The sequence below is a fragment of the Molossus molossus genome, unplaced genomic scaffold (assembly GCF_014108415.1).
Source record: "Molossus molossus isolate mMolMol1 unplaced genomic scaffold, mMolMol1.p scaffold_m16_p_12, whole genome shotgun sequence".
Lineage (NCBI taxonomy): Eukaryota > Metazoa > Chordata > Mammalia > Chiroptera > Molossidae > Molossus > Molossus molossus.
The window spans coordinates 46291379-46317456 of NW_023425347.1; the positions used below are offsets into that span (position 1 = coordinate 46291379).

At 37.8% G+C, this 26078-nt stretch overlaps 1 protein-coding gene across 1 annotated transcript in view; it reads right to left on the reverse strand.

Moving 5' to 3' along the window:
* Nucleotides 1-16244, reverse strand: part of ACADM (acyl-CoA dehydrogenase medium chain) — a 37994-nt gene extending 21750 nt beyond the window's left edge. The window contains exons 1-6 of the mRNA XM_036256958.1: nucleotides 16127-16244; nucleotides 12132-12219; nucleotides 11226-11323; nucleotides 8044-8113; nucleotides 5955-6055; nucleotides 4993-5073 (exon numbers count right to left, since the gene is read on the reverse strand). Coding sequence (XP_036112851.1) covers nucleotides 4993-5073; nucleotides 5955-6055; nucleotides 8044-8113; nucleotides 11226-11323; nucleotides 12132-12219; nucleotides 16127-16156 — 468 coding nt within the window. The 5' untranslated portion in view covers nucleotides 16157-16244. The remainder of the gene's footprint in view (nucleotides 1-4992; nucleotides 5074-5954; nucleotides 6056-8043; nucleotides 8114-11225; nucleotides 11324-12131; nucleotides 12220-16126) is intronic.
* Nucleotides 16245-26078: the final 9834 nt, after the last annotated feature.

A 26078-nucleotide genomic window follows, 5' to 3' on the forward strand; every position in this document is an offset into this window, starting at 1 on the left:
ACCAAGTTAAATTCAATTTCACATGCACTTACTCATTCAAACATTGAATGAGTAGCACTTACTATATACCATACCAGGTTACAAACTAGATGGAAAAACCAGAGATGAAAGACATGTTACCTTCAAGATTTTCATAATGTAACAGTGGAATGAATGCTATATTGTAATTATATATCTATTAAAGTCATACACAATAGGCTTGAGAAAATAGGTTAGCTTTAACATGTCAGAAAATGCTTCCCAGAGGTGATGCTTAAATTAAGTCTAATGAAGAAAAAGGAACTCTTTGAGGGTAGGGAAAAGGAGAAATGTATATTCCAGGCAGAAGTAATAACATATGCAATGATACCAAGATAAGAAGCAGGGTTACCCAGTGTTTGGAATACAAAAGTACCAGAATTGTATAACATGTAAACTCTGCATGTAAAGGAATGGTAGGAAATGCGTCTGGAAAGAAAGGAAGAAAATATATGCTAGAGAACCCTTTGTATCACACAAAGATGTTAAAATTTGATCTGGCAGAAAGAGGGGAGCCTCTGAAAGCTCTTAAACAGAGGAATGACAAAATGTAAGCAGTATGGATAAAGAGGGTGGAGGAAGGCAAGCACTGGGTAGCTGAAGTTCATTCAAATTCACTGAGTGACAGGTTCGTGTATACAAGGCCCAAATACACAAGTCCCTTGCCCTTAAGGTACTTATCATCCAAAGAAGAAACCTTAAAGGTTCATTTTAATTCAAAAGTAATAGGGTACATAGGCCATTAAAAATGATTATTTAAACCTGTAGTAGGGTGGGAGGTGATAAGTGGTAAGGAGGATAAAAAGAAGAGTAATAAGTAAAATTCATTGGAAGAGATAAATCTTAAAGTACAAATAAGAAAGGAAAGAGCACAGGGAATGAAATAGCAGTTGTACAGGGGAGACTACCAGCGTTCGGTAGTGGAACGTAAAGCGTGAAACTGAAAGCCGCGAAAGAGGCTGAAAAGGCAGAAAGGGACCTGGTCATGGAGACTGAGGTATGTGTCATGCTTAGGGCAGTATAGTTTACGCATTCAACAAAAGTTTATTGAACACTTGTTATTGCACCATAGAACCTTAAGGAATCAAGTAGGTGGGCTTCAGGGGAATCCAGAATGCCCTAGTATAGAAAATGGAGGAGTATATGCATTTTTTTTCCTGAAGGTGTCAGATTCTAAAATGGGTTCACAAACTGAAAAAGGTACAAGTGCCACTGATGAAATGCAACCAGTAAATGTTTTTGTGAATGCAGGAGATCAACAGATTTACATTTTAGATAGTTTATCATTATAAAAGTATAAAGGACAGATTTAAGTGGGGATATTAATAACAACTCACTATCTTTCAGGGGCTGTTCGAATTACTTGATTCATTTAAATTTCACAATAATCCCTATGACATAGGTACTAGGTATCTGCATTTACAAATAAGGAAACTGAGACACAATGAGGTTAAATAATTTGTCCACGTTCACAGAGCTAGTGAGTGGCAGAAGTACCTACATAAGAGCGGACTTAGGGACACAAATTAGAAGGCTTTGCAATAGTACAGGTAAGAAAGAATAGAACAGGTAAGGAAGAAACAAGACAGGGAAGAGGAGAAGACGGAGTTGAGAACTATGGTGTCACCATGCAATCTAGAAAATCAAGCAAATTAGTAACATTATTTTAAGCATAATTATTTAGTTATGAATTTATTAACTATTTTGCATAATTCTATGCTAAGTTAATACATTCTGGGTAAGGATCTAAGGGTCTACCAGATTGTTACCTTCTTATTCCCAGTCACCCGGTACACAGCATTCAAATATTTGAATGAATAAGTATAGCATTATAACTTTATTAATGGTAATACTACCACCTTACATTTGTATAGTTTACAAACCAATTCTGCATTTATTCTCTATTAAAATTTTTTTATTGCCTTACACTTTAATGGGACTTAGGTAGTTTATATAATACATGTTTTTTAAAAGATCAGGGTGAAGTTAAAACCAGAAGGAAAAATAATACACTACCGCACATGCTGAGGTTCAGATAATTACTAATGGTGGGCTATAAAATTCGCTCCTTGCTTCTTACTTACCAAAATAAAAAAATACTAGTCATAACTTTAACTTAGAAATTAGAAGTGTGAAATGCCCATAAATTGAAGCCTGGCATATAGCAGGCAACTCAGTTACTGAATAAGTAAATGAATGAATGGATAGTAGTTAAAGAGATACTAAGTTTAATGAATAAATGGATAGCAGTTAATGAGAAACTAAGTTTCCATGGTCATTAAGTATGAAAAACATTTCTCTAATATATTTTTTGTGAAGGGACACTCTGTGAAGATATTCTTATAAAAACATAAGCATTTTGTTTTATCTTTATTGTCCCTTTTAGATATTGTACTCCCTATTTTCAGAACAGACTTTAAGCTGAAGTGACTGTATCAGATCACATTACTATTATATGGCTGAGCCAAGACTTGAAGCCAGGTCTTGGAACCTCAAGTTCAGTGTTATTTCAGTTACATGTCAGCTACTTGTTTCCTTAGAAATGCACGACTTAATGACAAAAGTTTTTTTCATCATTAGCCTTTTTATTGAGACGTCTATTATTTTAATCTTTTATATATAATATACATGCAAATTATATATAATTAGTTTTGATTTTTTGAATTTTTGTACTAAATGGTAAAATAATTGCAGTGTTGCCCTTATTTACCTCCATACTCACTTTCTCAGAAATAGTATATCTGACCACATGATCAGGTAAGAGATTAAGTCTTATGAATATACAATAACAATATATCTGTATTGTAAAGGTAAATCCAAAAACTTGTATCAACTTTTTCTGTATCAATTTTTGAATTTGAATATTCAGTGACAGGGAAACAGTGAAATAATTTATAGTACATCGATAGCATAATATACCGTAATAAATATCACAGTATTTAAAAAGAAACAGAACATAAGAAAATGCTCATGATGCTAAAAAGGATATAACTGTACATATAATATGACCTTAATTGTTAAAAACACATTGATATATATTTAAAAATCTAGAGAATATAATAGGACAAGAATATCAGTTAACTTCATATCTGAGAGATTACAGATGTTTTTGTTTCTTCATACCTTTCTAAATCTTCTATACTATTTTTACAATCAGAAAAGTTCAAAAATATTATTTTATAAATATTTATTGGGAGTTAAACAATTAACTGAATCTCAATGTAAGTTAACCAAAACTTAGAATTAATATACCTACTGACTATTTTCATTATTCCCCTTGGCTTCATATTTTGAGATCTATTGTTATCATGCACTACAAGGTACAAAATGTACATTAAACCTTTATTAATTCAGAAGTTAGAATAGCTTAGGGACTATAGTGAATGTATTTTACATATACTGAAGATATTAATATTTAACAAAACTGCCAAAAAATGTTTAAAATACCTGAACTGCTTTTAAAGACTAATATTCTAGAAATACCTATTTATAACAAATAAAATAATTATAAATATTCTTATCAGTGAACTAAGGCAGATTCGCCTAAGCATCTATATTCTGTAATTCTTTAGCCAATTTCTAATATTATATATGTTACTGGATAAGACTCTAGATATTTTACACAATTCTTAGATAATACTGGAATTAGCCTTTTAATAAACTCTCATTTGTTGAAAAAAATTACCAATTAACTAGGAAATATGCATAAATGTCTCTATTAAGCAGTTTGCCCAAAATTTAGGTACTTGAATAAATAAAAAACATTTACTTTCAAATATTATTTTCTGATCTTTCAGACCAATTCTCACAATTAGCTCAATTCTAGTTATAATTTACTATATTTCAGTATCATAATTATAATCTAGATCAAAGTTTAACTAATAAAGGAAAAAAGTAAAAGTCCTTAAGTAAAAAAACTTTCAGAGTTGAACCTCAGTATATGTGTGTATATATGTACAAAATAGTTTTTATTTTTTATTTTGTCACTTCTTTTTATTTTTTTTTATTTTATTTATTTTTTAATCCTCACCTGAGGATATTTTTCCATTTATCTTCAAATAGAGTGGAAGGGAGGGAGGGAGGGGTAACATCAACGTGAGAGAGACACATCGAATGGCTGCCTCCCACATGACCACAACCAGGGCTGGGGATGAACCACAACCAAGGTATGTGCCCTTGACCAGAATCGAACCCATGACTCATTGGTCCAAGGGCTGATGCACTAACCACTTAGCCAAACCGGCCAGGGCTAAAAATAGTTTTTTGTTTTTTTTTAATATCCAATTTAAACATTTGTTGAGTGGTTCTTAGGGAATTAATCTATAAATATTCTTCCCAAGTTACTCATTCAACAAATAAATTACTATCTTTTCATTTATATTCATTTCTTTTTTTTCTTTTTTTCTTTATTGATTTTAGAGAGAGAGGAGAGGGAGAGATAGAAACATCGATGAGAGACCATCAACTGCCGCCTCCTGCATCTTCCCCACTGGGCATTTGGCCCACAACCTGGGCATGTGCCCTGACAGGGAATCAAGGGGTCAACACACAATCACTGAGCCACACCGGCTGGGCCACATTCATCTCTTATTAGTTCAAAAGGCAACTAGTTCAAACACCTACTATCACACATTGAATCTCAACTTCTGATAGCTGCTCAGTATATGAACTGTAGAGTGCTCCATTAAGTATGTATTTCTCTCCTGGAAATAAGCCAGGGGATTATTACGACACTTTTCAGGCACTCAAGATATATCATAAGTAAGTATTTCACCTGGAAATAACCAAGAGTAAGTATTATGACACTTTCTTGTCATCCCAGAAATATCACCGTACCTAAATATGTCGGTAAGTTTTGTCTTAATGTGCTATAGCCCAATGTATACACAGAGATTGAAAAAAAAAAAAAGAAAAGAAATAGTACCCCGTTCCCTTCTTTAAATGTGAAAAAAAGCAGCAGCTGCACATACTCACACACATCAATGGCTCTTCAGTCATCCTCCCCAGATACTTCTTTTGCTGTTGATCATTTCCAGCAATAATAACAGGCATTTGCTATCAAAGAAAAGTGACATTAAAAAAAAATAAAAAGGTAATTTTATTAGGTATGATAATTCAGAGATACAACAATTTAAAAATAGAAAACTATTTCCCCTCAATGAGTAAGTCTAAAGAACTGGCCTTCATTCTGCCTCTAAACTGGAGAGCTAAAGTAAGAAATAAATCTGTTAATCCAAGTGTTTTCATAAAATTAAGTTATATAGACTTGGTATAGAATATGTAAAGAATTCAATTTAGGATAAATTATGTGGTATATATGATCAGGCCTGCTAAGAATTGCTCACTACATTTTAGTATCGCCAGCAGTGGCAGGCAGCAAGCCATCAAGATCCTTGTTCTGAATGTTGGATTTGACCTTGCCCTTACCTAAGGATTGCCACTGAAGCAGCAGCCAAGTATACAGTTTTTCCCATTGGGATAGCTAGGACTCCAAGTACTGGAGACAAGGTCAGAATAATAAGCTTTTAGAATAAGAAATACAGGCTTCATTGTACAATCTTACGTTACTTTTATTTATTTTTTATTTTTTATCCTCACCCGAGGACATTTTCCCATTTTTTGTTCAGGTAGAGTGTGAGGGAGAGAGAGGAACAGAGAGAGAAAGAGAAACATCGACATGAAGGGACACATCGAGTGGTTGCCACCCACATGACCGACCAGGGCCGGGGACAAACTGCAACCGAGGCACGCGCCCTTAACGGGAACCGAACCCGGGTCTCTCAGGACCGCAGGTCGACGCTCTAACCGCTGAGCCAAACCGGCCAGGGCTTACGTTACTTTTAGAAGAACACTGTGTTTTATCAACTAACCTAACCTAGTAATACTGTTTCATTTACAATAGCTCAGTTAGGGAATGAATTTTCTAAGTAACTTACCCCCAAAGAATTTGCTTCAATAGCAGTTTGAACTCCTGTACATCCATAAGCTAATTCTTCAGTAATTAAACAGGCATCAAAAGTTCCAAGTCCAAGGCCACCTATAGTATCAAAATGTTTTAAAAATCCCATTATAAGATGTAGTGCATCTCAATCAAAATAAAAATGAATTATTTTCATTACTTCTAATACAACCTAATTTAAAGTAATTTAAATGGTTCATTTAATTGGTTTTAAAAGCAAATTTGCAAATACATTATCTATAACCCAAGAAACTAAAAAAGGTTTATGGGTATCACAATAACAAATTTATACTTCTCTAAAGTAAGTTTTGCTTTGTTTTATTTTATAATATGTTTTTATTGATTTTTTTAGAGAGACAGGAAGGGAGAGAGACAGAAACATGGATGTGAGAGTGAAACATCCTCTGGCTGCCTCCTGCACACGCCCCTCACTGGGGATGGAGCCAGCAACCCAGGCATGTGCCTTGACTGAGAAATGACCCAGGACCTCTCAGTCCATGGGACAACACTTAATCCACTGAACCACACTAGTGGGCTCTAAAGTAAGTTTTAAAATTTCAAAAAAATTATCTTATTATTTATAATCTGGACCTGTCTTCCTGTTTCAACTTGATTTTGTAAAAACCTTATTCAACTCTGCTAACACTTTGACCCTTTTAGCCTAAGAAAAGGAATGAAAACCTCACAGAAAAATAAAAGTCTTAAAATGTAAATTCAACCAAACCCGAGACTCATTGGTCTGGGGGCCACTGCTGAAACAAATCGGCCAGGGCTAGGATAAACTCTTCATAGAAGATGGCACTCCCTGGCCGGTTTGGCTCAGCGGTAGAGTGTCAGCTCATGGATCAATGAGTCGCAGGTTCAATTCCAGTCAAGGGCACATACCTTGGCTGTGGTTCATCTCCAGCCCTGGTTGGGTCGTGTGGGAGGCAACCAGTCGATGTGTCCCTCTCACGTCGATGTTTCTCTCTCTCTCCCTCCCACTCTTAACAGAAGATAAATGAAAAAATATCCTCAGATGAGGATAAAAAAAAAAAGAAGATGATACTAGCCTGTTTTTCTCCTGATAGATCACTACTCATTCTTTCTCTTGTCATTCAGTTGCCTATCTATAAAATAATAATCTTTTTTTCAATTTCATGTTTTACAAGTGGTTTCATGCAACTCAAATTTGAAAGATTCAACTTTTGATTATCCTAAGCAAAACAAGCCAAACAGAGAAAGATAAGTATCATATGATCTCCCTTATTTGTAGAATATAATGAATATAACAGTCTGAAGAATGGGGTAGTCCCAGAGACGTGGAAGTGGGGTACAGACTGACAATCCCCAAAAGAGGGGATGGTGGGGGAGAGATAAACCACAGAACTTATATGCATGTGTGCATGAACAATGGACATGGACAACAAAGCTGGGGACAAGGCGGGGAGGGAGAAGGAGGGGGGAATCAGTGAAAGAAAAAGGAGAAATATCTATAACAAAAATAAATAAATTAATTATAAAAAATAAATAAAAAAAAGAAAGATTCAACTTTTGGTTCCAGAATTCATATAATGAATTTTCCCACATAAATCACAGTTTTAAAAAATAGATAAATGAATGTGCCCAAACTACAAAATTATACACAGCACATGCTAGAATTGAACCCTGACGTTAAGGATCACTTTGAGACAATTTGATCCTTACTAGACGATTATCTTTTTTGAACAAAATATTATCGCTGATATTGCTATAGCAGTCACATAGCAAAATCACATCATCCATAGGGAAAAAAAATGTAAATTTAAAGGTAGAATTAAAATGCAACAAATTGACCAACTCTAGAGAGAAGTTACCAAGGTTTAGGATCAAGTTAAGGTTGGAACCTGTTATAAAGAAGGAAAAATGCCTCTACATATTCAGTGTAAGGCTTCTAAAAGCAAGCAAATACTGAAGTCTGAACAGGGAGACAAAGGTTGAAAGCCAATATTTAATGGCAATAAAATTGACTGAGTAGTTTGAGTAGAATTTCACATTTTTTCTTGTTCATAATGCATTTCAGGGTTTAAAATGTAAAGTAAGCTTACCACAACTTTCTGGAATGTGTGTATTGATTAAACCAAGTTCCCAGGCTCTTTTAATTAAGGGAACAGGATACTAAAAGAAAACAAAGATTAAAGAAAACAACCAGTTACATTTAAATATCTAGATAATCTGATTATGTAGTCTTATAAAAAAATGTAAGAAATTTCTCTTTTTAAAATCCATAAATGCTTCATAAAATCCATAAATGCTTCTGGTCAAGATAGCAGCATAGGTAAGTGAGGGACTTGCCTCCTCCCACAACCACATCAAGATTACAACTAAACTGCAGAACAACCATCATTGAGAACTACCTGAAATCTAGGAGAATGGAAGCCCTACATAACTAGAGATTTAAATAAGAAGCCACATCGAGACTGGTAGGAGGGGCTGAGACATGGAATGGGCTGGTCCCACACCCATATGTGGTGGGTAAAAATCGGGAGGGTTATCACCACCGTGGACGTTCCCCCTGAGGAGTGAAGGGTTTCAGCCCCACACTAGGCCCCAGACCAGGTTCCAATGCCAGGAAGAGAAGTCTCCATAACTTATCATCAGGGACTGTGGCTAAGGGAGATGGAGGCTTCTAGAGTACCAGGCCCATGCACAGACTTACTTAGACTCACTCCTGAGCTGCAGCACTGCAGACAAAAGGCACCAGGGACACCCAGGGAGGAACTGATCTGTCTGGCATCAGGGTAAAAGCTGGAGAGGCGGCTTTTTGGCAAAAAGAAGTGCTGGCAGAGAGACCAGTGTTCCTTTCTTGAGCACTTAACCGCACTGAGCCAGCAGGCAAGTCCTTATCTGAGTCTCCATCAACCTATCACTGTTTGTCCTACTCTGGTTATACCCTGAAACATTCAACCCAACTTGCAGGGCCACCCAAGCTGTTTCCCAGTGGCTTTTTCATACAAATGATCTGGCTCACGCTTCAGACTTTCCTACAGTCTCTCAAAAAAGCAGCATCTGGCCTCAGCATGCCCCATACCTCTCACTAAGTGGCCCAAGGCCAAGTACTAGCAGCTGCCAGCCTTCATTTGCTGCTTAGTCTCCTGGGCACTTCCAAGCCCAACACAAGTAGCACCATCTACAGATCACTTTGTAGTTAATACTGAGTGGTTCCTGGCTAAACAGACAGCAGCTGACCTTGGCCTGCACATCCTAGGAGGACCCGGAGCCAGCACACTTGGTGGACAGCTTCAGACTACATTGAAACACTACCCAAGCACCTCCAAAAGCAACACACTCAAAGGGCAAACTCAGTGAGCACCAGAGCCCTGCTGAAGTAAGTCCTTCTCAGTGGGGTGGGCCCCTCTTCTCAGTGGGGTGGGCCCCTATACAGCTGATCTTCCACGGTGGTTGGTAGTTGCAGCCAGTCCCTACAGCCAACTGACCTGGGGATAAATCCTCCCTATTGACCTGAAAATAGCAATCAAAGCTCAACTACAACAGGAGGATTTACACAGCCCACATGGTGAGGGGCACACCTGGAATGGGCACACTGAGTGAACAGGGAGGCTGTGCAAATAGACCCTATAGAACACCTACTACATTAGGCCATTCTAACAAGCGCAGGAGATACAGCAGCTCAATCACATACATAGAAAGAAACACAGGGAAGCTGCCAAAATGAGAATACAAAAAAAAAATGCCCTAAATGAACAAAAAGAACAAGCCCAGTTGGTGTGGCTCAGTGGCTGAGTGTCGACCCATGGACCAAGAGGTTACAGGTTTGATTCCCAATCAGGGCACATGCTTAGGATGCAGGCTTGATTCCTGATCAGGGGCATGCAAGAGGCAGCCAATTGATGTTTCTCTTTCATCACTGTTTCTCTCTCTCTCCCTCTCCCTTCCTCTAAAAATTAATAAAAATGTATTAATTTTAAAAAAATAAGAAAGAACAGAAAAAAATTTTCAGAAAAAGGATTAAACAAAAGGAGACTAGCAACCTAATAGATGTGGAGTTCAGAACACTGATATAAGGCTGCTCAATGAACTTAGGGGAAGAGTAGATAAATTTAAGAGAGAACTTCAACAGCATTAAAAAAAAGCCAACAACAAAAAAAAATCATGGAAACCACAGAAAGGAACCAATCAGCAATGAAGGATGCACTAACTGAAATAAAGAGTAATTTACAGGGAAATAACAGTAGAGTAGATGAAGCTGAGACTCAAAACAGCAATTTGGAATATAAGGAAGCAAAATAACACCCAATCAGAACGTGAAAAGGAAAAAGAATCCAAAAAAAATGAGGATAGTATGAAAACCCTTTAGGACAACTTCACATGTACCAACATTTGCATCATGAGGGTGCTAAAAGGAGAAGAGAGAGTAAGAAATTGAAAACCTATTTTAAAAAATAATAACAGAAAACTTCCCTAACCTGGCACAGAGAGTCCCAAACAAGCTGAACCCAAAAAAGCCCACACCAAGATACATCATAATTAAAATGCAAAAGGTTACAGACAAAGAGAGAAATCTTAAAGTCAGCAAGAGAAAAGCAGTTAATTACCTACAAGGGAGTTCCCATAAGACTGTCACCTAATTTCTCAATAGAAACTTTGCAGGCCAGAAGGGACTAGCAAGAAATATTCAAAGTGATGAAAAGCAAGAGCCTACAACCAAGATTACTTTGCCAGCAAAGCTATCACTTAGAATCAAAGACATATTAAGAGTTTCCCAGATAAGAAAAAGCTAAAGGAGTTCATAATCACCAAACCAGTATCACATGAAATGTTAAAGGGTCTTCTTTAGGAAGAAGGGGAAAAAAAAAACAACAACAAAAGGGATAAAAAATATGGAATATAAAATGGTAATGAATACACACCTATCAACAATTGAATCTAAAAAACAAAAACAAACAAACAGAACAGAAACAGATACAGAGAACATTTTGATGGTTGGCAGATGGGATGGGGACTTAGGGATAGGTGAAAAAGTTGAAAGGATTAAGAAGTACAAATTGGTAGTTATATAATAGTCATGGGGATTTAAAGTACAGCTTAGGGACTATAATCAATACTATTCTAATAAATATGCCTGGTGTCAGATGGGTGTGAGATTATTAGAATGATCACTTAGAAAGTTATATAATGTCTAACCACTGGGGTGTATACCTGAAACTAATATAATACTGTATGTTAACTGTAATTGTATAATAAAAAAAATTTTTAAAGCTATACCTACCTCACCGGTTTTATCATATTCTGCAGCAACCGGGATTATTTCTTCCCTGGCAAATTTACGAGCAGTAGCTTGAAATTCTTTTTGCTGTTCAGTGAGCGCTAAGGAAAAGTTATTTAGAAAACATTAAAATAGGACAAAGACTTGATGGAAAAAGTCCTATCAAATCAGTATGTGGAAATTTAATGAAGATTTTTAACCCCTGATTAATCAAAAAGTCAAAGACTACAAATGCACTTTCTAACTAATCAAGATTTCACTGTACAATAAAAAAATCTATGCCAAAGGAGGTAAATAAGATTTCTAGCTTTTATAAATAAGTAATAGATAATAAAGTTGAGCTTTTTCTTATACTTGTTGAGGTCCATTTTTTTTTTTAACATGTAACTACTTCCTACGTAGATTTATCAAAAGCTTACTAACACAGTAATGAAACTATATAAGACATGCCCTGACCTAAAAAAATCAATCTAACTAGGGAGATGGGATGTGCTAGTTGATCACAAACCAATAAAACTTGTTCCAATATATCACATAAGAATATCAAAACCTTAACTTCAATTTTACTCCTCCTTTAAACTCAGAACTTCAAGTTTATAAATCAGCAAAAAGCAACTGGTAAAAGTGGTGAGTAGGTGTCTCAGAAAGTAATGACATAAAATTCCACTGTAATGCTGTAAGCGGTGTCCAAACAATACAATTACATAAAATATGGGGTTGTGTTATTATAAAATTGATGAAATGAATATGGTGGCTAGATGAGGACAGGAGACAATCATTACTGCATTTTTTCATTGACAAACATTACTAAGGTTTTTTCATAAACATATTCCAGACAAACACATATGTAGAGCTGCATATCTATAATAAACTTCAGTTTAAAGTCACAAGACAGAACAAAATATATACCAAAACTGAATCCCAATCCTTGTTCACGTTTTAGGGCAGCTTTAGTATGTTGTGATCTCCAGTCGAAACGAGAAAGACTTCTCAGGACCTATAAAGAACAATTTCATTAAATTTTATAAATTAAACATTAATCAACTAAGAGACTACTAACAATTACAAGTGAGTACAGCAACTTGTTTGACCACACTCAAGGGGAGGGTTTTTATGTCATTACTTAAATGCCGTCAACTTTAATTTGATTTCTATATTAAATAAGCCAATTGCCAGGGATTTGAACGAACATCTACCAAAAAGAAAACTTTTTTTTTAAAGCAATGAAAATAAAACTAATCAGTAATATTTACACTACTAAAGTGGAGTGTTTCCAAGGCAAATAACAGTCAGGAGTAACAGCCAACTTAGGACCACTACTGTACTCTGGAAATCTCACCTACAAGCTCTAGCACACCTGTGATTGAGGAGTACATGTGATGGCAACAGTACAATGGTATCGTACTGTGTGCGAAAGTTGCTCAGTCCATCAGCTTTGACACCCTGCCCCTGTGTGCCTCCCTGGTATGCCTCTGGGAAGCTTCTACTTGGAAGATCTAATTTTCTAAGAGACCTCACTCTGTTTCACAAACCACAACAGCCTAAAACCATGTTCTTTATTTTCTGCTGTTGTCTACAATCATTCTTAAAATGTTCTAAGCCAGGGGTCAGCACACTACGGTAGCCACCAATTTTGTAAATTACATTTCATTGAAAGACAACCACACCAAATCATCAATTGTTGCTTCCACACCAAAGTTGTATAGTTACCACAGGGAGCATATGGTCCACAAAGCCAAAACTTATCATCTGTCCCTTTACTTTTTTAAGTTTGCCAATTCTGTTCTAAACTGTTAATATACTACTCGTCTTAATATCTGAAATACCTGTATATACATATTTCTTCAAAAGGATATATTAAAAATACAATCACATACTTATTGTTCCATTTTTATACTCATGACAGTTTATAAACAAAAGTAATCACTTCCAATTATTAAAAGTTACGAAGTTGAAAAATATATAACTCCTAAGTAAATGTTGTAGGATGGCCAAAATTAACAACTTATATTTCAAAGGATTTTGATGGAACTATCCCTATGCAATTACAGTAAGTTAGGCACTGAAAGAAAAGAGAAATTGAATAATATACTAAAAGATATGGAACTGAACCTGCTTATATTTTTTTCAATATCTGTGAAAAGAAACTGTCCACTATGTAGACAACTGTAATTTATCAAGAGAATCGCCTACATTTAAAGTGACAATACAGACTGTCAAATATCTTAATTTAAACAGCCCTTTCAAATAACAACACACTTTATACTACAATTTTGAAAAAGTAATTACACAGAGATGAAAATTCACGTTTCTTTGCAACTTTCATTAATTTTATTTTGGAAGTAAAACAGATTTTCTCTGTTCCTCATTATCCACTTGTAAAAGACCAAACCTATTCTTGTTTATAGTCACATTCCACATATTAATTATCTGATTCTGCAGGTCAAGCCTAGGATTAAGACACTATATTTATTATTATTATTATATTTATTATTACATATTTATTATTTTGCACATGAAGAAACAGGCTCAGAAAGGTCAAGTAAAATGGGCCAAAGTCACTCTGCTCTTAGTTGGTAGAACTAAGATTCTAACTCTAACATTTACTACCAAAAGCTGATGTCATCAACCACCTTGCTAAACCACTCTTTCAGTTTCAAATCTCCTAATTGGCTATAAGGTTCCATACAGAAGAAAAACATCTCCCAAAAATCAAACCAAAAAGTTTGACTCGTCTAAATGTGTGTTCAGACAGCACTACACAAAAAGCAGACCTCACAAAAAAATGTAAAATGGTCTTCTGAGAAACTTTAAATAAGGTATATTAGATTAAAAATAACTTACAATACATGAATGTGATTTCTTTGGAAAAACATGTTATATAAAACAAAGTACAAAGCTAGATGCAGCCAGGGAACAATGTCCATCGACCTGTTAACTATATAATAATTATTTGGAGAGGTGGCTTAGTAGACATCAGATATAGAAACAGTATATTATTTAGACTTTAAATTGCTAAACTAAAATTGAGTTTGAGTTGATTTCACAATATTTTTGAGAACTTGGATTGGTTACAAATTTCTCGTAGCTTCTTTTCAACCCTGAAAAACGGGTTTTGAAGAGGAATTATCATTTGTTGAGATGATTAAAATAGGATAATGTCTTTTGAAGCATAGTGCTATACTGGTTTTATTACACTGGGTTCTCTGCTCAGAGCAAACAGAATTGCAAATCTCCAAAAGGGAGCAACTTTAATCAAGCACCAACTCTGCAATAGTAGCACAACCATAATTAAATGCTTCTATATATTTCTTACGAATATAAGAGTCCTAGCTTTATAGGAATGTCAAAGAAAAGCTACAAGGGCAGAATTTTTTGGATCAGATTTTTCTATGCCTTTCCTTGGAGAGAGTGAGAAATGTATATTTTTCAGACTCATAGATAGAAAGCAAGCAGACAGCTGGGGTGGGGAGGGCGGAGGGATTGAGCAAAAAAGAAAAAAACCAGAGAGACCTCATGGACATGGACAACAGTGTGGTGGTTGGGGGAGAAGGGTGGTGGATGGAGGTGGAAGAGGGCATAGAGGGGATAAATGGCAATAGAAAAGATAAAATAATATTAAAAATAAAACAAATCTGTCTTTTGTGTCTGGTGTCAGAGTTAAACACATTTTTTTTTTAATCCTCACCGGAGGACATTTTTCCATTTTTTTGTTCAGAGTTAGTAGGGAGAGAGAAGAAGAGAGAGAGAGAGAAACATCGACATGAAAGGGACACATGGAGTGGCTGCCACCCGCACAACCTAACCAGGGCCGGGGACAAACTGCAACCAGGTATGTATCCTTAGCGGGAACCAAACCCGGGTCTCTCTGGACCGCAGGCCGATGCTCTAACCACTGAACAAAATGGGCCAGGGCCAGATTTAAAAACATTTAAAAAATCCCCCAATTTCTGCCTACAGAGCCCATTAAACTATATACATGTAGCAATGACAAACATGGGCAACAATCCATTAGAATTATTCTAAATTCTAACACTGCTACTTTTTTGGTCAAGAACATAACTTTCTTAACTCAGCCACAAATGAAATTTTAATGGCAGTCTTGTGACAACATCAATACCATTTAAGATGGAAAACTGCACTTAGTGACTGAGACGATTTAGAATCTGTGCAACACAACCCTAGAATATACAGACAAACTTCAAGGAGAATTCAGCGGAAGGGTTTTCTTCCTACTTTTTTTTTTTAAACGTAGGTAACCTGGAAACATCTTCTCCCATACTGCCAAACCAAAAGCACATTACACATAATAAGTATCCATTTTCCTTTTCCCCAGGACTTTGCAGGCCCCAAGATAAGACTATCTGAATTCTGCATTTTCTAGTATACATCAATTGTAGAATTACATTTCCTTCAAGATTTCCTTCTTGGGCTGGGGACAGAGAGCTGCTAGATAAGGTTTTCTTGAAGAGATACTATGCCAGTTCAGCAAAAACAGGCCCGGCCCAATTCTGAGTTAGGTTCACTTGGGGGAAGCGTGGGGTTCCTGGGGGAAACATGTGGAGGGTTCCAGACCAAAGAATAAAAAGATATTCTAAGAAGTGGGACGCCACAGTACAGAGGGCAATTGCCGAGAGTATACGGAAAGTCAAAATCCGGATGCCTGCTGTCCCACCGTGGGAAGAGCTGGAGGGCCTGAAGCAAGGCCAGGGTCCGGAATGCCCGCAGACACCGTTAGGGAGCCAAGGAGAGGCAAGCAGGTGCTTCCCCGCCACGGCTTCCTATTCCCCTCCCCCCACGCCCCCCAGAACGCCTATCTGTGCCCATGCCCACACCCCAAACACCCCAGCCTCCCCAAACACCCCAGCCCCCCCAGACCCACCCGGCCCAGCTCTCCCTCTCACCCCGCAGCTTCGCCTTAGCAACACTGCCATGCTGACTCGCTGTCCGGCTGCTCGGTCCTTCACCCAGCGGGTACAGCCAAGACTATCTGAGGCTCTGGGAGCTCCCGTGACAGGGGACCCGGATGACCCCGCCCACCGAGTTGCACGTAGGCGGGGCCAGAAAGGGGGCGGAGTAGCCAAAGACGGGGGAGGGAAAAGGATGGGAGAGGCTGTGCGTGCGGTTTAACCCAGCGCTGGCTCGCTGGGTGACCTCGCGACTTTGGGAGGGGGTCTGATGCCCCCCGAAAAGGCTTCGCTTCCATCTGGCCCTCTGGGGTCAGACGACGCGCCCTCCAGGGGAGAGCTGAGGCTGACAGCGGCTTGGCGAGGGCGCCCGGAAGGCGGCTGGGCATTGCGACGCAGGGGCTGGGAGGGAGCACGCACGTGTGAGGGGGGGCTGGGGGTGGGGGACGGGACAGCGCGGGGAGGGGGAGCGGGCGGGGCGCGGGGCAAGCCGGGAATCTGGGTGAGAGGGCGCGGCCTCGGTCGGACTTCACCTTGGACTTCATCCTTGCTTTCTCGGGGAAAACCTGTCAACCCTAAGTCGTCTCTGCTTTAAGGGCTCAAAATACACTTTACTGTCAAACGCTGGACCTAAAGCGGAAAGGGTGTTCTGCGCTTCAGAAATTTAAACAAGCAGGGGAATCTCATCACGTAGGTAAATTGGACCTCTCCAAATATTGCCGAGGCTATTTATTCCTGTCCACGGGTACAGATGTGGAGAATGTCCTTGGAAAGGAGGTTGCAACACGAGCCTGGCTAAATAAAACTGGCTGCGCGGGTGAAGGTTGAAAATGAATGTCTGAGGAGGTCTGCTTCAAGTCACGACCTCTTCGAGTGGGCCCCGAGTTCTGAGAGGGGGGCTGCCAAAGCCCAGGGATCAGGAAGACTGTTGCTTGGTGAAAGCCAGTAAAAGCCCACATGAAAGCCGGGCGTGTAAATGTTTCCCATAGTCCCCAGGACTTTCCACTTTTCTTGCTGCCATCCTGGTTTAGGCACTTATTACTCACACCTTTATCTGGTTACTAATTTAACAATATTTTTCTTGCCCACTAAAGACCGGTCATAATCTCACTCTAATTTAACTGTTTAATTTCTATATCCTGTTCTTACACTTTGTCTTCTGGGAATTTATAATGTATATATTCAGACTAGGTACAACGCAGAATGTTAATGAAGTGCTAAATTCATAGTAAAAGTACCAGGGAAATTCAGAAAAGAGAACTGTTTGTCCTGTAATCAGCAAGAATGCCTTGGAGAGGTAGGTAACACAAAATGGACTGTTAAAGATGGATAAGGTTTGACTAAGCACGTCTCCCCCCCCCCCCCCAACTTCTTATTTTGAACATTGTAAACAGAAAAGAACAAAAAACGTACAGAGTCACCCATATGCCCATCACCTGTATTTAAAAATTATTATTTGTCATATTTGTTTTATTTATATGCTGTGTGTATATATGTGTGTATGTCTAGTTGTTTTTCTCAGAACCATAAGTTGCAGGCATTAAGACACCACCTCTAAATACTTTTGCTACACATCTCCTGTGAGGATATTGTCCTCCGTAAAGATAAATGTTGCTATTCGATAAATGTGCTAGGAAAATTGGACACAGACATGCAAAAAATAAACTAGATCACCTCCTTACACCATACACAAGAATAAACTCAAAGATTTCAATGTAAGTCTCAAAACCATAAAAATTCTAAGAGAAATCATAGGCAGTAAAATCACAGACATTTCTCATAGCATTATTTTTTCTGAAATATTTCTTTGGGCAAGGGAAACTAAAGAAAGAAAGAAAAAACAAATGGGACTACATTAAACTAAAAGGCTTTTGCACAGCAAAAGAAACAATCAGCAAAATGAAGACAACCCTATGATTTGGAGAACATGTTCACCAATGACACATCTGATAAGGAATTAATATACAAAATTTATAAAGAACTTATGTAGTAAAACCTCAATATAACGAGGGGGTGTCCATTGAAGTTGAAAGTTTATTACATAATAAAGTAGGTTTTCCAAATGTGCAAATTAAAAAATTCACAAATTAGTTTACCTGTTTTTACTTATGTAGACACATTTGTGTAATTAAAATTAAGTACAAGTGAATCTCGATTCTAGAACTTAATTCGTTCTGGAAGGCTGTTTGAAAACTGAAGCTTTTTTCCCCATTAGAAATAATGCAAATTGAATTAATCTGTTCCAGACCCCCAAAATGATTCCCTATTTAACCTTTCTTACATACAGTCCATGTCTAATGTGCTGTTTAATTTAGAAACACTTTAAAAACAAAAATGACATGAAATGTAAATAAATATTTAACAAAAAGGAAATAAACTGTACAGTAAAAAATGAAAGTGTAATAATAATAAACAGCCACAAAAGCAAAAAACACAAAAATATTCACAGCTGTTAAGAGCGGTAAACTGACTCATATGCATGCATTCTCTCCTCTGTTTGTTGCCTGAGAGACATGTGACTGATCATATAGATTATCAGCATGAATGGGTTGTCAGGTTGAGAAGATAATTGAGATGGGAGATGTTTGAAACCTGAGGTTTGACTGTATGCATGAAAAGTTTAATTTCACCAAAAATTTTTCTATATATATTACAGTAGTTTTAAATTTTTACTGAATAGGTTTAGTAAATGCATGCATTCACCAGTGACCACAAGTAAACAGATGCACATGGCTGGGGCACTGCTTAGCACATGTCAGAACATAGGCCAGCTCGCATTAAAACTGCTGCAGAAAATCACACCGCATGACAACAGAACCAATTACCATGTGCCATGCAGTGTGATCATGTGCTAATCATTCGCCAAATATTGTTTGCAAGCGGTGACTCTTGGATTTAAATATGTCGGGGTCGTGCGGGAGGTGACCAGTTAATGTGTCCCTCTCACGGGTCGATGTTTCTATCTCTCTCCGTCTCTCCCTCCCTCCTACTTTACCTGAAGATAAAGTAGAAAAATGCCTTTGAGTAAGGATTAAAAAAAAACACCATATACTTTGTATACCAGCTTTAGAATCCATCATACCTGTGTTGATATCCTGGCTCTTATACCTTATAATCACGTGTTATTGGACAAATTACCCTTCTGAGCCTTATTAGCTTTAATTGAGATACATATATTTAAGTGTCTAGAGTAAACTTCATCACACACACACACAAAAATGGTTTTCAACAAACTTAACTTTTCCAACTACTTAAAAAAACATCTGTTTTGAAATATAATTTCAGTAAAATAGAAATTTTTTGAAATATAAATTCAGTAAAGCTCATCATTCCAATGCATTTTGACAAATGCATATATCATCACCACATAAACAAAATGAAAAATAAAAATCATATGATCATATCAATAAATACTGAAAAAGCATTTGACAAAATCCAGCACCCATTTCTGATAAAAATGCTCAGCAATGTGGGAATAGAGGGAACATATCTCAACCTAATAAAGGCCATATATGAAAACCCTATAGCCAACATAATACTTATTGGGCAAAAATTAAAAGCATTTCCCTTAAGAACAGGAACAAGACAGGGATGTCCACTTATTTAACATAGTACTGGAAGTCTTAGCCACAGCAAATCAGACAAGAAGAAAAAATAAAAGGGATCCAAATTGGAATGGAGGAAGTGAAACTGTCACTTCGCAGATGACATGATATTGTACATAGAAAACCCTAAAGACTCCATCAAAAATCTACTAGATTTAGCCTGGCTGGTCTGGCTTAGTGGTTGAGCATTGACCCATGCACCAAGAGGTTGCCATTTTGATTCCCAGTCAGGGCACATGCCCAGGTTGTGGGCCAAATCATTTATTAAAGAGATTGTCTTTTCGCCATTGTATGCTCTTGCTTCCTTTGTCAAATATTAATTGTGCATACTGTCTTGGGTCGATATCTAGGTTCTCTTTTCTACTCCATTGTTCTATATGCTTGTTCTTGTTCAGTTCCCACTAAGGGCGCATACCTCGGTTGCGGTTTGTACCCAGCCCTGGTTGGGTCATGCGGGTGGCAACAACTCGATGTGTCCCTTTCACATCGATGTCTCTCTCTCTCTCTCTCCCTCCCACTATCTGAACAAAATATCAAAAAATGTCCTCGGGTGAGGATTAAAAAAGACAAGATAAAATAAATTTCCAGAAACAGATCTTAATGAAGCAACGATAAAAAGTTCAAAATAGCCCTGGCCAGTTTGGCTCAGCGGTTAGAGCGTCGGACTGCGGTCCGGAGAGACCCGGGTTCGGTTCCCGCTAAGGGCACGTACTTCGGTTGCAGTTTGTCCCCGGCCCTGGTTGGTCGTGTGGGTGGCAGCCATTCGATGTGTCCCTTCACGTCGATGTTTCTCACTCTCTCTCTCCCTACCTCTCTCTCCCTCCCACTCTATCTGTACAAAAAATGGAAAAAGTATCCTCGGGTGAGGATAAAAAAAAAAAAAAAAAAAAAAAAAAAAAGTTCAAAATAATGGTCATAGAATGGAAAATGGTGGCAGAGTAAATGAAAGCTCCACAGACTGTCTCCCAGAACAAACTGAAATTACAACTAGAATAAAGACAAGTCATTAGGAAAAACCAACCAAAGAGCAGCTGGAGAAAACCCTTATAACCAGGGATGTAAAGCAGAAACCACTTTCTTATCAAAGCAACTTTACCCCAGTGGGGGGCATGCAGGAGGTGGCCAATTGATGTTCTCTCTCATTGATGTTTCTCTCTCTCTCTCCCTCTTTCTTTCTTTCACTCTAAAATCAATTTAAAAAAAGAGGCCCTGACCTGTTTGGCTTAGCAGTTACAGTGTTGGCCCATGTACCAAAGAGTCCCAGGTTTGATTCCAGCAAGGGCGTGTACCTTGCTTGTGGTTTATCCCCAGCCCTATTTGGGGTCATGCAGGTGCCAACCAATCGATGTGTCTCTCTCGCATCGATGTTTCTCTCTCTCTCTCTCTCTCTTCCTTCCACTCTATCTGAAGATAAATGTAAAAATATTTTTGGGTTAGGATTAAATAAAAAAGAAATTTAAAAAAAGAAAAAAATCTACTAGATTTAATAAATGGAATTTAGCAAAGTAGCAGGATACAAAATTAACATCCAGAAATTGATGGCATTCTTATACACCAATAATGAACACTCAGAAAAAGAAACAAAAAATCCCATTTACCATGGCAACAAACAAAAACCCTAGGAATACACTTAACCAAAAAGGTAAAAGACCTGTTCTCAGAAAACTACAGATATTGAAAAAAAAAGTAGAAGAAGATATGAAAAATGGAAATATATATCATGTTTATGGATCATAAAAATCAATGTCATTAAAATGTTCCTACTACCTAAAGCAATCTACATTAAAGTACCACTGGCATAGTTTACAAATATAGAACAAATACTCTAAAAGTTCCTATGGAACTATAAAAGGCCCCAAATAGCCACAGCAAGTTTGAAAAAGAAGAATGAAGTGGGAGAGATCAAAAGACCAGATATTAAGTTATACTACAAAGCCATTGTAGTCAAAACAGCCTGGTACTGGCACAAGAACAAGCATATAGACCAGTGGAACAGAACAGAGAACCCAGAAATGGACCCAAGGCAATATGCTCAATTAATATTTGACAAATGTGGCAAAAGCATACAGTGGAGTAAAGACAGCCTCTTTAATAAATTGAACAGATATATGCAAAAAAATTAGACCACCAACTTACACCATACAGAAGAATAAACTCAAAATGGATAAAATACTTGTAATTTGTGAAACCATAAAAATCATAGAAGAAAATGTAGGCAACAAAATCTCAGACATCATACGTAGTGGAATTTTCACTGATACATTGCCTAGGGCAAGAGAAACAAAGGGAAAAATTAATAAATGGGGCTACATCAAACTAAAAAGCTTCTTCACGGTAAAAGAGACCAGCATCAAAATGAAAAGGGAACCTACTCTCTGGGAGAACATATTTGCCAATGATACATCAGATAAGGGGTTAATTTTGAAAATATATAAAGTACTCATACTACTCAACAAAAGGAAATAAAAATCCAATTAAAAATGGGAAGAGGACCTGAATAGACTTTTATTTTTATTTTATTTTATTTTATTTTATTTTTTATCCTCACCTGAGGATATTTTTCCTTTTTTTTGTACAGATAGAGTGGGAGGGAGAGAGAGGAAGGGAGAGAGAGACAGAAACATCAACGTGAAGGGACACATCGAGTGGCTGCCACCCGCATGACCAACCAGGGCCGGGGACAAACTGCAACCAAAGTACATGCCCTTAGCGGGAACCGAACCCAGGTCTCTCCAGACCGCAGGCCGATGCTCTAACTGCTGAGCCAAACCGGCCAGGGCGTGAATAGACTTTTATAAGCAGGACATACAAATGGCCAGGAGACATAAGAAAAAATACTCAACATCTATAATAATCAGAGAGATGCAAATTAAAATGACTATGAGATATCACCTAACATCTGCCAGAATGGTAGCCATCAATAAATCCTCAAATAACAAGTACCATGAGGATGTGGAGAAAAGGATAGTCTAGTACACTGCTGGTGGGAATGCAGACTGATGCAGCCATGGAAAAAATATGGTGTTTCCTCAAAAAATTAAAACTGGAACTGCCATTTGACCCCATGATCCCACTTCTTGGAATATATTCTAAGAAGGAATATATCCTAAGAAGTCTGAAACACCAATCAGGAAGAATATAGCAGTGCTATTTACAATAGCTAAGATCTGGAAACAGCCCAAGTGCCCATTAGTAGATAAGTGGATAAAAAAGATGTACATTGCCCTGGCCAGTTTGGCTCAGCGGTTAGAGCATCGGGACTGGAGAGACCCGGGTTCGGTTCCTGCTAAGGGCACGTACCTTGGTTGCAGTTTGTCCCCAGCCCTGGTTGGGTCGTGTGGGTGGCAACCACTCGATGTGTCGCTTTCACGTCGATGTTTCTCTCTCTCTCTCTCTCTCTCTCTCTCTCCCTCCCACTCTTTCTGAACAAAATATCGAAAAATGTCCTTGGGTGAGGATAAAACAAACAAACAAACAAAAAAGATGTACATTTACACAATGGAATACTTCGTAGCTGGAAGAAAGACAGATCTCTTACCTTTTGAGACAACATGGAGGGACCTGGAGAGTATTTTGCTGAGCAAAATAAGCCAGTCAGAAAAAGACAAGTACCACATGATGTCAGTTATTTGTGGAACATAATGAACAAAATAAGCTGTTGACCAAAAGAGATCCAGAATCATGGAAATAGGGGACAGACTGACAAACCTCAGAGAGATGGGGGGTGGGAGGGGTGGTAAGAGATAAACCAAAGAACTTATGTGCATATATGCACAACTAGTTGACACAGACATTAGGCTGGGGAAGGCAGGAGAGGGGTGGAAGTGGGAAGAAGGGAGTCAATGGGGAAAGAAAGGGGACACCTGTAATACTTTCAGCAACAACAACAACAAAAATGGTTGTAAAGATGTTTAACAAGGTCAGAAGAACAATGCATGAACAAAATGAGAATTTCAACAGATGGAAAATATAAGAAAGTACCAAACAGAAATCACAAAGCTGAGTAATACAATTGAATAATAGAATACAATAATTAAAAATTTAATAAGGGGTTTCAACATCAAACTAAGTCAAGCAGAAGAAAAGATCAGCAAACTCAAAGACAGGGCAATGCAATTTATCCAATAAGAGGAACAAAAAGGAAAAAGAATGAAAAAGAGTAAACGGACTTATGGGTCACCATCAAGGAGATCAATGTATCCCTTTGGAGATTGACCTTTTGGAGTTGAATATCCTATCATGTGCACAAATTATAGATTTTTATGATCTTTTAATCTTGAAAAGATTCTCAAAAAAGGAGGAGACATAATGAGAAGTGTCAGTCCAGGAACAGAAAGAGCCACCATTATAAACAGAATGTATAAAAAAATTACTTCCTGTGTAATAGACCCCATTGACTCACATTCTCTGTGTCCCTTGGGTATCCCTGCCACATTGACTCTGGGCTTGGCCATGTGACTTGTTCCAGCCAAATAAGTGACAGCAAATCTGATGCAAGCAGGGCTGAATCAGCATTTGTGCTTTGGCTCTTGACCTCACAGAATACTTCTTCCTCCATGTGAAGAAGCCATATCAAAGGTCTCATATAAAGAGAGGCTCAGCTGGCCTACATTCCAGCCATCCCAGCTGAGACACCAGACATGATTGAAAAGCTGTCTTAGACCATCCAGCTTCAGTTGAACTCCCAGAGGATTGCAATTGTATGAGGGAGCCTTGGTTGGTTCAACAGCAGAACCTCAACAAAAATTTGGAGGAATAATAAATTGTTTCAAGCCACTAAGTTTTGGTGGTTGGTTACACAGTAATAGAAAACTTATGTATCTTTTTTTAAAGGAGGGAAAAAGCTTGTTTGTTTTTCTTTCAATATAAAGACCTACAAAGAACTGAAAGAAGCAAATACAGAGCACAGGACAAACAACATAAAGCCAATGTGGCCAAGATCCAGCTTCAGCATGCAAGAGCCAACAAGTTTGATCACTGCACAATGGCACTCATCAGAGAAGTGAGAAAAGGCAAGATGGGAACAGAGAGATCTGATGAGGACCTTTCTCAGGCTACATGCTTCTGATGGCTAAGCATCATTTAGTTTGGTTAAAAACAGAACTGGGGCCCTGGCCGTTTTTGCTCAGTGGTTAGAGCGTTGGCCTGTGGTCCAGAGAGACCCAGGTTCAGTTCCCGCTAAGGGCACGTACCTCGGTGGCAGTTTGTCCCTGGCCCTGGTTGGGTCATGTGGGTGGCAACCACTCAATGTGTCCCTTTCACATCTATGTTTCTCTCTCTCTCTCTCTTCCTCTCTCTCCCTCCCCACTCTATCTGAACAAAAAGTGGAAAAATGTCCTCGGGTGAGGATAAAAAAAAAACCCAAAAAACCAGAACTGGGTTTATTTAGGTGTGAGGCAAGTAATTAAGCATAGAGTGGTTATCATTGAATGAAAGGCAGGGCTTATTAAAACAAAAATATAGGCTAGTAGTAGAACAGTGAATGCTGTGTTGTTCTGTTTTTGTCCTTGGGCAAATTGATTGACTGAAAGCTAGCAAAAGAAGGACAGTTTGCCCTGGAGCAGAATGGCAAGATTTATTAGGTTAAGCAAATTCAGTTAATGAGCTGTCTGAGAAACCTGATGATTTTAGCTATGGAGTATATGCCTTTGATTGCTGTCTCTGTGTAATAGAGGCTAGAATTTCCCTCAGTTTTTCTACTTTAGTTTTGCCTAATCTGCACCATTCTCCTCACCGTAAATCCTCACGGGAGAATTCTGATGTTTTTCTGCTTGTCTGCAGGATTTATTTCATTTTGTTTTAATTTTAAGACCCTATAGCTTTAAAATGTATTTATCGTTTTGTAAGTGTAAGGACAAAGACCCAGAAATAGCATGGAAATGAAGGTGAGATGTTTGAGTTCTAAAGTCAGGCTGATTTGATGTGACTTCATAGTAACTGTCTAGTGAGTATCTTGCACATAATTAATATTCTGTACATGTTTATTTGATTGAATAATTGTTGATACGGTGACTTTTGAATAAACATTTTATACTTCTCAGAAATCCACCTCAGCCCTTTTTTTCTCACCAAATTCTCTTCGTTTATAAAATAATGATTAGAACTAAAGTCCTCTTGCTATGTTTTAATTACAGAAGTGCTCCTATGCTTCACTTTTGTGGTATAATGGATGGAACATTTGGAAAAATGACAGATATTTAAGTAATTCTACCTGTAACATAAAATCGATTTAATCTTAACTATTAGCCTCTAATATTATGATGAAATAAGATAATTAGTATGGTGTCATAGTCTTTAAGACTCTTCATTTTTTATCATATTTACCTTATAGGAATGTTGTAAAA